Source organism: Stomoxys calcitrans, chromosome 4 (assembly GCF_963082655.1).
Source record: "Stomoxys calcitrans chromosome 4, idStoCalc2.1, whole genome shotgun sequence".
In the NCBI taxonomy this organism is placed as follows: Eukaryota; Metazoa; Arthropoda; class Insecta; order Diptera; family Muscidae; genus Stomoxys; species Stomoxys calcitrans.
The window spans coordinates 175,296,712-175,310,481 of NC_081555.1; the positions used below are offsets into that span (position 1 = coordinate 175,296,712).

Sequence of the window (13,770 nt, forward strand, 5' to 3'; positions counted from 1 at the left end):
TATAGTTCCGATTTGGACTAAAATTGCAATTATATCGTCATTTGTAAAGCGATTCTCACGAAATCTGGCACGAGGCGTTCTTTTATGAGGCTCGACGTTTTTGGTGAATTTCATAGAAATCAGTTCAGATTTAGATAATTTAGTAATTTGTTAACAGATTTGTTAGGAATTCCGTGCTACTTACAAAATCCTTATTTGTTTTCAATACCACTCCCCTATGTTGGTCCAAATATTCAACAAATTTTGTCTTCTTTGGTTCAAATAAAATTTGCTTAAATAAAAGCCAACGATTTTAAGTGCGACATTCTGCACTGAGACTTGGCACGGTGTAAGAAATGCCACATTTTTATACCCACCACCGAAGGATGGGGGTATATTCTTTTTGTCATTCTATTTGCAACACATCGAAATATCCATTTCCGACCCTATAAAGTATATATATTCTTGATCAGCGTAAAAATCTAAGACGATCTAGACATGTCCGTCCGTTTGTCCGTCTGTCCGTCAGTCTGTTGAAATCACGCTACAGTCTTTACAAATAGAGATATTGAGCTGAAACTTTACACTGATTCTTTTTTTGTCCATAAGCTGGTTAAGTTCGAAGATGGGCTATATCGGACTATATCTTGATATAGCCCCCATATAGACTGATCCGCTGATTTAGGGTCTTAGTCCCATAAAAGCCACATTTATTATCCGATTTTGCTGAAATTTGGGACAGTGAGTTGTGTTAGGCCCTTCGACATCCTTCGTCAATTTGGTTCGGATCGGCCCAGATTTGGATACAGCTGCCATATAGACCGATCCTCCGATTTAGGGTCTAAGGCCTATAAAAGCCACATATGTTATCGGATTTCGCTGAAATTTGGGACATTGAGTTGTGTTAGGCCTTTCAACCTCCTTCGTTAATTTGGCCCAGATCGGTTCAGATTTGAACATAGCTGCCATATATACCGATCCTCCGATTAAGGGTCTTAGGCCCATAAAATCCACACTTATTATCCGATTTTGATGAAATTTCGACATCCTATGTCAATTTGACCCAGATCGGTTCAGATTTGGATATAGCTGACATATAGACCGATCCTCCGATTTAGGGTCTTAGGCCCATTAAAGCCACATTTACTATCCGATTTTGCTGAAATGTGGAACAGTGAGTTGCGCTAGGCCCTACGATCGGTCCAGATTTGAATAGCTGCCATATAGACCGATCTCTCTATTTAAGGTTTTGGGCCCATAATAGGGGCATTTATTGTCCGATTTCGCCGAAATTTGGGACAGTGATTTGTGTTAGGCTCTTCGCCATTTGTCTGCAACTTGGCCCAAATCGGTCCAGATTTGGATATAGCTGCCGTGTAGACCGATATCTCGATTTAAAGGCTCCATGTAAGGCGCATTTATAATCCAATTTCACTAAAATTTGACACAGTGACTTATGTTAGGCTTTTCGACATCCGTGCCGTATATGTACTTGGCCAAATCGGAACATATTTTGATATAACTGCCGTGGGACAAAAGGTATGCAATTTTCACCGAATTTTGATGAAAGGTGGTTTACATATATACCCGAGGTGGTGGGTATTCAAAGTTCGGCCCTGCCGAACTTAACACCTTTTTACTTGTTCCTTTCTCTGTAGGTAACACCAATACAAACGAACTCTACGCCCTGTGCTGGGGTTACATTTTTTTTGGACAAATGAACACAAAATTTCGATTTCAGTGCAGCATGTCGAAAAAATGCTACACTTTTTTGCACAATCGCACAAGTGGGGTAGAGGATGCGTTCAAGACTATCAAACGTGTGACTTCAATCCTCCACGGCGGCAAAATTATTAATATTTGTTTTTATAGCTAAAAGTAGAGAGGATGACCGAGGAAAACCGGAGAGCAGCAGTAAACGAACAAGAATAAGCCACGCAAGCAGAAGAAATAAAATAAAACTAACCACCAACCAACCACACCTGAAGCGGAGTAGCAAAGCAAGCACATGTGTGGCGGGGTTGGTAAAATGGCTTTTTGTTTTGTTTTTGAATAATATTGTTGTTGTTGTTATATGTTGGCTTGCAAGGCGAGTGCCTTTCAACAACATATTTGTACTTTCAGTTGATGAATTCCACATAAATTGTTGCAGGAAAACTAACAAATTTCGTCGTCGTTTTTTGACCAAAGTTGTTGTTTTTCAAATTGTTCATTATTTTTGTTTATTTTTCAAACTTTTATAGTAATTAAAAATAAGCTTACCTTCAGGCCAATTATCGAATACTGTTTGTGCAATATCACCAGCTGAATCTGTTGGATTAAATAGGAATTCTTTTGTTTTGCCGCTCACTAATATTAAACGTAAGTTTATCTGCAAATATAAGAACAAAAAAATCCAATGAGAACAATGTTAATGTGTATAAGGAAAATAAGAAAAATTCAATAGACATTTCAATTGTAAAATTATTATTTAGGTGCGCTTATGGCGCAATAGTTGCCCAATTCAATTTCAATTCATCACACACCAATTTATGCAAGCATTTACTAACAAAAAACCATTATAAATTATTCTGATTTTTACCATAGGATGGGGTATGCTAATTTCATCATAACATTTGTAACACCTCGAAATATTCCAGTAAGACCCCATAAAGTATTGAACATAATCTTGATTGTCATGACATTTCGAACCGATCTCCTGTTTTGACTTCTGAAACAATTCTTATCCAAATTTTCTGAAATTTTACACATGCAGTTTAGATAGGACTTCCAAGTATGGTCTAAATCGGTTTATAAACTGGTATAGCAGAAAGTCAAATTGGAAGATCGGTTTATATGATCTTCCAATTCGACTTTCTGAGCCTCTGGCTGGCGTAATTATTTCTTGATTTGCCGGAAATGTTGGAGGTGGGTTTTTTTCTAAGACTTTTAACAGCCATGACAAGTACAGTCCATACTGGTCAGCAACTTGATTTATATAGCTCATATATATTTGAAAAAGTCATTCTATGAACTTGTCACATCTCCCCGAATTACAACTTTCTTATTAATATCTTCCCAAATGTTGTAAGCGCTACATAAAATACCGGCTGGGTATCTACCATTTACATTGTATTTTGTAACATAATTATGTCAAATGTTATAAGTGGTGTCAAAATTCTCCATTGACATTTGACAATTGAGGGTAACCATTTCTCTTTTAAGCACACACAGAGAATTATTTATGCCAAACACACTCACATGTAGCAATCAATCAAGGCGAATGTATCCACCATAGATACAAATTTCAATGAACATGACACCTGTGATACGATTTAGTTCAGTGTGGCTTTTGAAACTTCACACAAAGTGACAAAAGTGCAATGAATTACAGGGACCACATGCGATACCATTAGAAAATTGAGAACACTCATTAACACCAGGGCTGTTCATGCAGAGAAATACCTAAAAACTGCGACAGAATGGCAATGCTATGCTGTGTTGTCATCATCAGTATGCAAGTCAGGTACAAGTCAAGACAAATGCATCAACCAAATGGTAATGGAGGGGTGGAGAAGCAGCAGGAGGCAATGGAGAGAAGAAGACGCAGCACGAGTTTTGGGGCATGATACTCAACTACAAATTTGGTTGGGTTTTATGGTTGTATAGTTCGCGTTGTTTTTCATTTCATTGGGCCACATTATAGCACAAAAAAAATGAAACAACACTGCGCTCCGCTTGCTTCTTCTTTATTCTATGTGTGTGTGTGTCTGTGTGTGTGCTGTGTTGAGAGTTTTTCTTTTTGGGGTTTCTGGTGTAATTCGTCTGTATTTGGCAATTGCCGAACGAGTGTGTTGAGACTTTACACACTACAAGTAGCCCACTAAAATGAATTGAGCAAAAAACATAACAGGGCAAAAAAACAACAACAATAAAGGAGTAGTAGCAATGACTTATATATGTATGTAGTATGTGGATGTACAAAGACAAGTCGTCATCATTGTTATTGTCGTCATCATTGTCATTATCGTCATCGCCATGAACATGACTAAAATGCAAGAACAAGCATCCAACAAAACACACACAATAAAACATAAACAATATGAAACTACTAACCCACTTAGTGGCAAAAATCTAGAAAAGACACCTTTTTGGCCAACTCTGTCAAATACGAGTATTGGATGTACAACATTGCTAGGAGTTGTCAATAGCTGGCTACACTCAGAGTAAATTGATGAGAAAAATACACATTTTCAAAGACTTCTTCGAACCAATTCTAGATAATTCAATTTTAAGTTTAAAAAATTTCAAAAGTTTTATATAAAGCATATAAAATCTCATCAAAATATGTAATTTGAGGAAGATGAAGTTGGGGTGTGATCAAGCGAATGCCAACTGTCAAGGCATTCAGGCAAAACGACTCAACGATAGCTGCAAATGTAATCCTGGGAAGAGATTTATCACCCTCAAAACTAAGAATTGGTGTGGACTAGGGTAGGTGAACTTTTAAGTCGTTTATCGAAATCGGAATATACGACGATTTCGAAGAAAATTGATATAAGAAACCATGGTTTCAAATCAAATCGAGGTTTCGGTTTTTAACATGAGAGTCCATCCGTCGGTTGGCATATTTATATGAGAGAGTCTCACCCGATTTTGACGAAATTTAGCAGAGGCTATCACATAGGTAAAATCTAATTTCATACCTAATTTCGCGCAAATCGGCTAGAAGTTGTGTCCTTATAAAGGGTGATTTTTTTGAGGTTAGGATTTTCATGCATTAGTATTTGACAGATCACGTGGGATTTCAGACATGGTGTCAAAGAGAAAGATGCTCAGTATGCTTTGACATTTCATCATGAATAGACTTACTAACGAGCAACGCTTGCAAATCATTGAATTTTAGTACCAAAATCAGTGTTCGGTTCGAAATGTGTTCATTCACCGTAACGTTGCGTCCAACAGCATCTTTGAAAAAATACGGTCCAATGATTCCACCAGCGTACAAACCACACCAAACAGTGCATTTTTCGGGATGCATGGGCAGTTCTTGAACGGCTTCTGGTTGCTCTTCACTCCAAATGCGGCAATTTTGCTTATTTACGTAGCCATTCAACCAGAAATGAGCCTCATCGCTGAACAAAATTTGTCAAAATTTGAACACATTTCGAACCGAACACTGATTTTGGTAATAAAATTCAATGATTTGCAAGCGTTGCTCGTTAGTAAGTCTATTCATGATGAAATGTCAAAGCATACTGAGCATCTTTCTCTTTGACACCATGTCTGAAATCCCACGTGATCTGTCAAATACTAATGCATGAAAATCCTAACCTCAAAAAAATCACCCTTTATATGTAAATCGGACGATATGTATACGTGGAAGCTATATCTAAATCCGAACCGATGTTTATTTAAGTTCATAGCGTTCAAACCATAGGATAGGGGGTATATTTATTTAGTCATTCCGTTTGCAACACCTTGACCCTACAAAGTACATCTATTTCGGATCGCTGAAAAACTCTAAGGCGATTTAACGATGTCCGTGTGTCCGCCATTAATCCCGCTACAGTCTTTAAAATTTGAGATATAGAGTTGAAATTTTGCACAAACTCGTATTTCTTCTATACGCAGGTTTAATTCTTGAATGGGCTAAATCGGACTATATGTGGATATAGCTGCCATATAGACCGATCTGTCGATTTAGGGTCATGAACCCCTAAAAGCCGCATTTTTTCGTCCGATTTCGCTGAAATTTGAAACTGGAAGTTGTTCTAGGAACCCTGATATTCAAATCGAATATGCCTCATATTGGACCATATTTACATATAGTTGCCATATAGACCGATAACAGGCGCCATTATTATCCTATTTGACTATATTTAGATATAGCTGTCATATAGACCGATCTGCTGATTTTGGGCCTTTAGCCATAAATGCCGCAATTATTACCCGATTTCGCTGAAATTTGAAACAGTAAGTTGGATTAAGTAGGCATTTTAGAAATAAGGCCACCTATATTTAGATATAGCTGTCATATAGACCGATTTGCTGATTTTGGGCCTTTAGCCCATAAAATCAGCATTTATCATCCGATTTCGCTGAAATTTGAAACAGTGAGTTGGATTAAATAGGCAGTCTAGAAACAAGGCCACCTCTCGACTACACCATTCAAGACACTGATACACTATACAAGACACTGATACTACCCGTGTTGTTATATGGTTCTGCGCCATGGGTACTTGTGAAAGCAAACGAAGCATCAGTTGGAGTGTTTGAGAGAATTATTCTTCGTAAAATATATGGACTAGTTTGCGTTAATGGAGAATATAGGCGTCGTATGAACCACGAGAGGTATGATGACAATAGCATAGTTACACGTTTCAAAATACAATGGCTACGTCATGTTGCCAGAATGGATGAAGAAGCTCCAGCAAAGAAGTCTTTGGAAGGCAAACTCGAGGGTACACGCAAACCGGGACGACCAAAAGCCCGATGGACAGATCAAGTGGTCGGAGACAACGCTAAACTTGGTGTCATTCATTGTAGAAGGAGCGCAGAAGATCGAGACGCTTGGAAGGCTATTCTACGTTCGGCTAGTGGAACAAATATTCTGTCATAGCCAATTAAAGTAAATGTAATAGTGTAGCATGGTAATGTTTTGGAATCACACATATCATCCCTCAAGTATTATTCGTTGTTATACACTTAGGTTAATTATACTGTGTAATGGGAATTTCAGGCCAAGTAGACTTAGTAGTAAATAAAAAAAAAAATAAAAAAAAATATATAAAAAAAATTAAACTCACCTATCCATGCAATTTTATCCTTCAATTCCATAGAAAATCAAAGGGAAATTTGTGTTTTTTTTTAATCAAAAAGTTAAACAGAATTCAATTTCCATTACAATCACTACAAAGTTTTTCTTTTTGTGCATTAAAGTTTTTCTTTTGTGTATATTAAGCACTCCTTTATTTGGCGTTTGGTTAAGAAGTGACTTATAATCCATTGTGTCTCAATACGGTGCGTTAGACATTGATGGCAGAATAAGGAAATGAAACGAAAACAGGAAAATCATCAGAGGTTTGTGAAAGAAATTCTGAAGACAAAAAGACAAAGAATTAATGGGCACCAAGTAAGCAAGTGACATATATGTGTCAACATGAGTACATACACGCACACACACACACACACCTTCACTCACTTATGCACAAAAATAACACTCGTTATAGTTTTAACTTGGCTTAACCTAAAGAACCTGCTTTGGCCATAATGCCAATGCCAAAATATGGCAATCACCTATTTGCTTTGGTATGAATGTGCCGAGAAGGATACATTTCGTGTGTGCGTGTGAATTTGTGCATGTGTATGTAATAAGCTGGTGGAGTGTTAGTGTTTTTGATCCGTGTTAATAGCGTTTCCATGGCAAAAATCCCATTGTGCCATCATACATTGTGTTTGGTTAGTTCGTGAGTTCCAAGTGCCAACATGCAGAGTACATTGATGATAATCTACTGCTGTACCCTCAGCATTCATGTTGCGCAAATAATTTTATTTCGCTATTATAGATAGGGAGCCGATAGCGATTCTCCTCTCCACAATCACAACCACCACAACTGTGATTATCTTTTAGGAGAAACTATAAAAAGGGGAGAGTTACTAAAAATGTTAACAATACAAGGATTGTAAATTGCAAATTTTGCCTAAGGAACAGGGGCAACTTCTCACATATCAATGAGTGCAGTCCGATTCAAGTTTAAGCTCAATGATAAGGGGCCTCCTTTTTATAGCCGAGTCCGAACAGCGTGCCGCAGTGCGACACCTCTTTGGAGAGAAGTTTTACATGGCATAGTACCTCTCAAATGTTGCCAGCATTAGGAGGGGATGACTACAATGAATTTTGCCAATAAACTCTTACAGATCTTTAGGCAAGCTGTGGTCTACGGTTAAGTCACTCTCGAACCCCGGTAGATGGGATGACAGGACCTCAGTCACTTTTGGCGAAGTAACAGTGACTGATCCGAAGAGATGTGCCAGCTTGTTCAACCGTCAATTTTTTGTGTATCCCGAGAGTGACAGGATAAGAAGGAATAGCCATTCGCCGTATTCGTAATCTCCGAGCCGATGAATAGCCATCACAATTTACCGTGGGCGAAGTTACGAATGTCATCCGTGGCGCCTAATCATATAAGGCGTTAAGCCCCGACGGAATCTCTACATTGATGTTGAAGAATCTGGATTTATCTGGAGTTGAGTACTTTACCACTGTTCCAACCTATCTTTGAACACTCTTATAGTTCCCGATGTCTGGAAAATGGGGCGAGTGATCCCGCTACTGAAGCCTGGAAAGGACCCGAGTTTATGGGGGTGGTGTCGTACAGACCGATCTCCCTTCTCTCATCAGCAGCAAAGACGCTTGAGGTATTACTCCTCCCAAGCCTCATAGGAGAATTTCCATTCGCCGAGCATCAACATGGAGTTCGAAGACTGCATAGCACGACAACAGCTTTGCATGCCATTACCGCACACATTTGGCGTAGCTACAGTCAGCCCAGGTCATGTGATAGGACGGTCCTTGTGGCACTGGAACTATCGAAGGCATTGGACACGGTCAGCCATGCCAAATTATTTGAGGAAATCGCCAACACGTCCCTCCAGCCAGAAACTCAGGGTCGCGAATTATCTGTGTGGTCGCCAGTCATTTGTGGAATTTAGGGATAAGAAGTCGAAGCACCGTAGAGTGAAACAGGGAGTTCCACCCCAAGGCGGGGTGATATCTCCGGCACTGTTTAACCTCTACCTATCCTCCATGCCACCCCCTCCAGACGGCATAGAGTTCGTTTCATATGTGGGCGATTGTACGATCATGACATCAGGCCCCCCACCCATTGTAGACATCTGCGTTAGGTTGAACTTCTATCTCAACGAACTTGGCTCATATTTCGCTGCAAGAAATCTGAAGATATCTGCCGCCAAATCTTCAGCCACACTGTTCACTACAAATACGCGTGAGGTGAATGCTGAGCTGACTGTGATGGTCGATGGGGAAATGATTCCGACCATCAAGTGTCCCAAAATACTTGGCGTCACATTTGACAGCTCTTACACAATCTCCCCACATACCACAGCAATTAGCGATAGAGTCAAAAGTAGAAACAAGGTCCTCAAGTCACTTGCTGGCAGCACTTGGGATGCAGACAAAGAAACCTTGCTGACCACGTACAAAGCAATTGGCCGGTCTGTGGTAAGTTATGCAGCGCCAGTGTGGTCTCGCAGTGGAATAATATTCAGGTCTGTCAGAATGCTGACCTCCGAACTGCAACGGGCAGTCTCCTCAGTTCTCATGTGGACCACCTCCATCAGGAGACAAAGATCCTACCAGTGCGAAGACATAACTACATGCTGTTTAAGCAATACCTTTTAGGCTGTTATCGCAGAGACCATCCAAATTATCATCTTGTGGATAGATATCCACCACCCAGAAGCCTTAAGTTAGATCTACATGATCTAGAGCATGAGCTTCAGCGCTATAAGAGAGAACCTCTAGATCAAGCGGCATATCAAGCCGGTCTAGACAACATTCATGCAGACACGGTAGCTGATGGGGTAAATGGCTACCGGGTGAATGGCTTGGAGAACGACCGCCCCCATGGCACCTGAAGAAATAGCCCTCCCCCGGCAAACCAAAGTAGTTCTGCCTCAATTGCGTTCCGGCAGATGCAGCCGCCTCAACTCCTACAGAGCAAGGATTGATGCCGACGTGCAAGATGTATGTCCCGATTAAAACCAGACCCAATCGACTCAGACCCAGATCCCTGTGGACGCACCCCATCTTAGTCGCAGAGTGCCTGGGTCTTGACACTCAACAGAATCAAGCAGATGAAAGATAGAACACATCATAAATGCTACAACAACAATAATAATAAAAACTCTACGTATATGAGGTATATGAAAATTTTAAACAATAGGATTTTGATATTAAAGGCATGTTATAAACATCGATTTTTATTCTTGCCTTGATTTATACTTAAGAATTTTTATACCCTCCACCATAGGATGGGGGTATACTAATTTCGTCATTCTGTTTGTAACTACTCGAAATATTCGTCTGAGACCCCATAATGTATATATATTCTTGATCGTCATGACATTTTGTACCGATCTAGCCATGTCCGTCCGTCCGTCTGTCTGTCAAAAAACACGCAAACTTTCGAAGGAGTAAAGCTAGCCGCTTGAAATTTTGCGCAAATACTTATTATTCGTGTAGGTCGGTTGGGATTGTAAGTGGTCCATATCGGTCCATGTTTGGTTATAGCTGCCATATAAACCGATCTTGGGTCTTGACTTCTTGAGTCTCTAGAGGGCGCAATTCTCGTCCGATTTGACTGAAATTTTGCATAAGGTGTTCTATTATGACTTTCAACAACTGTGCTTAGTATGGTTGATGTTGGTCCATATCCTGATATAGCTGTCATATAAACCTATCTGGGGTCTTGACTTTCTTGAGCGTCTAGAGTGCGCAAATCTTATCCGATTTGGCTGAAATTTTGCACGACTTTTTTTGTTATGACTTTCAACAAGTGTGCTAAAAATAGTTCAAATCGGTCCATAACCTGATATAGCTGTCATATAAACCGATCTGGGATCTTGACTTCTTGAGCTTCTAGAGGGCGCAATTCCTATCCGATTTGGCTGAAATTTTGCATGACGTATTTTATTATGACTTTCAACAACTGTGCCAATTAAGGTTCAAATCGGTTCTTAACCTGATATAGCTGCCATATAAACCGATCTGGGATCTTGACTTCTTGAGCCCCCAAGGGGCATAATGTTTATTCGAATTGGCTGACATGTTACACAGGTCTCTCGCGTAGAACTCGACAAATGCGATCAATGGTGGAGGGTATATAAGATTCGGTCCGGATGAAATTTGCACACTCTTGTTTGTTTATCTTCATTTATGCACACTCCCAAATTTATACACCACACAATTGTTAAATAATCCTTTTAAACAACCTTTATTTTCCACCAATCATACGCTAGGCTCAATGAAATTCCCAAAAAGGCTTTTGCGAAAACTTTTATCAAAAAACTTGTACTCTGATATTTAACCGCAATCCATTCAATATACCTTGACTCGTATTATGACATTCATATATGCGGCCAATATTCAAATTAAACAAACTACATGAACATGAAAAAAACAAATTGTATTGCATATCAAATAACAGCGTTTCCGCTAGATTTCGGTCAATGGTTGGCATTAAAGTATGTGAAATCCATCGGAGATATATTAAAAAAATATAAACGTAAAAAGGAAATTTATGCAACCAACCTTCCTGTCCTCCAGCGATTGAAACAAATAAACATTTTCAGCAGATATTGAAATTGCGGATTACATTGGCAGAATTGTATGGGAATAATTTTATTTAATATTTATCAATTTATGGTTAAAGCTTTAATTTTCGTTAAAATGCCACTATAGACTTACACCTAAGCCAGTAATCGGTTTGTTTTGTGCTCTAAAAACTACAAAGTAACCTCTTAAAAGAAAATTATAAGTAAGGAATTCCGTGCTACTTACAAAATCCTTAATTCTTTTCAATATCCCTCCCCTAAGTTGGTTCATATCTGGTATTGTGATGCGAAAGCCGGGCAAAGATATAGGTAATGCTCCAACGTCTGTTCATCTTCCCCACATGCCCTACACATGCTATCACTTATCACACCGATTTTACATAAGTGAGCTCGAAGTCCTATGTGTCCCGTTATGATACCAACAGCTAAACTGACCTCCTTTTTGCTTCCTTTCAGTATTAGCTACGTCTTCTCACGATCTGAATCCCTCCATAGGATTTTCGCCTTCCTACCGATCGTTTCGGTGTTCCACAATGTTGCATGCGTATTCGTAGCCCACTTCCTCAACTCGGACTGCGTCGACCCGAAAGGCTTCGGGTTAACTAGGTTTATTGATGACAGTCCTCTGGCCTTAACCGCCAAATCGTCTGCCCTTTCATTTCCCCTTACTCCGTTATGGCCCGGCACCCAAACGATGCGGATTTTGCCATCCGGCGTTATTCTCCTTCTTACACTGCAAGACTGTTTGTGACCTTACCGAAATGGTTGTTATTGCCCTTATGGCAATTTTACTGTACGTAAAGATATTCACATTTGACGTTCTCGCGTTAGCATCATACCACCTCACGCATTCAGTGATCACCCTACAGAAGCGTATTATGGTCAGGCAATCTAAAACAGATCTCAGTCCTTGGGTTCCTAGTGTAGACCCCCAGGCCCACTCTGTCCTTTAGCTTTGATCCATCCGTATAACATGATCTTACAGATGGCAATACTAGGGTTCCGTCAATCCAAGACTGTACCACTGGCAGGAGTGCATCGCAGTCGACTTCAAGGTTAATCTCAGGTATCCGATCGGAAACCTCTTCTCTTCCTTCCAGGTTTCCTATCGTCGCCTCGAGAGGGTTTCCAAAGTAGACCCCCAGGCCAACTCTGTCTTTTTGCTTTGATCCATCCGTGTAACATGATCTTCCAGATTGCACTACTAGGTTTTCGTCAGTCCAAGACTGTACCACTGGCAGCAGTGCCTCGTAGTCGACTTCAAGGTTAATCTCAGGTATCCGATCGGAAACCTCTTCTCTTTCTTCCAGGTTGCCTATCGTCGCCTCGATTATACGACTATGGTATGAGTTGCTTCCATCCTCAATCCATTCTTCCATCGCCTTAAGTCTCATAGTCGCAGTGGCTGCCTCACACTTAATCTGTATGTCAATGGGTCGGATATGTCGGATATGTCGAATAGTCTCCAGTGCCCTAGTGGGCATGGTGCTCATCGCTCCGCCTATGCCAAGACAACATATTCTCTGTTGTATTGTCCTTTTGTTGCACTTTTTCTCCATAGCAGTCCACCAAACTACTGAGGCGTAAGTACATATTGGTCTAATCACACTCCCGTAGAGTCAGTGGACTATCCTCGGATTCTGGCCCCATTTTGAGCCTACGGCCCGTCTACATAATGATCAACATCTGTGAGCCTTCTCAGTACGCTCCTGAATGTGACACTTCCAATTCAGTTTCCTGTCCAAGATCACACCTAAGTATTTGGGATGTTTCAGTCTTCTCTGGATTAACATTGAGACCTCTGGGTCTAGCCCAGTCATATGCCATATGCAAGACCCTTTCGGCCCTTCTGCATACGGCACCTCTAATCATGTTCCCGTAGAGCTAGTGGACTATCCTTGGATTCAGGCCCCATTCCGAGCCTACGGCCCGTCTACATAGTGCCCAACATCTGTGAGCCTTCTTAGTACGCTCCTGAACGTGACACTTCCAATTCAGTTTCCTGTCCAAGATCACACCTAAGTATTTGACCTTGTCAGATATCGAAATTTTTTTATTGGTGCGTTAAATTGGCCACCTTCGTCTTTCTCGTGACCAAGCATATTTCTGTCGTCTCTGGGTTAACATTGAGACCTCTGGGTCTAGTCCAGTCATATTCCATATGCAAGACCCTTTCGGCTCTTCTTCATAGCTGGTTCGGATCCTTACCCCTAAGAAGTATTATAACATCGTCTGCGTAGCATACGGGTTCAAATCCCTCCCACAGTCAGCATCCGTAATAGGTCATTTATGGTAGTCACCCATAGCAGTGGCGATAAAAGCTATGGGATACACATATGCTATGGGATACACAATTTATCCACTTGTTCCTTAGCATATGGTTTATCCAGTCTCTATAGACCGGTTCCACCCGGTACAGGTCTAAAGATTGGATCCGAGTCTCGGTCCGCACAT

The 13,770-nt window shown here is 40.4% G+C and overlaps 1 protein-coding gene across 2 annotated transcripts in view; it reads right to left on the reverse strand.

Annotated features, from left to right (window-relative positions):
* The window catches only part of LOC106085674 (box A-binding factor), a 393,172-nt gene that overhangs the window by 61,339 nt on the left and 318,063 nt on the right, over nucleotides 1-13,770 (reverse strand). For both annotated transcript variants that reach the window (XM_059366513.1, XM_059366511.1), the window contains exon 3: nucleotides 2,242-2,350. In XM_059366513.1, coding sequence (XP_059222496.1) covers nucleotides 2,242-2,350 — 109 coding nt within the window. The remainder of the gene's footprint in view (nucleotides 1-2,241; nucleotides 2,351-13,770) is intronic.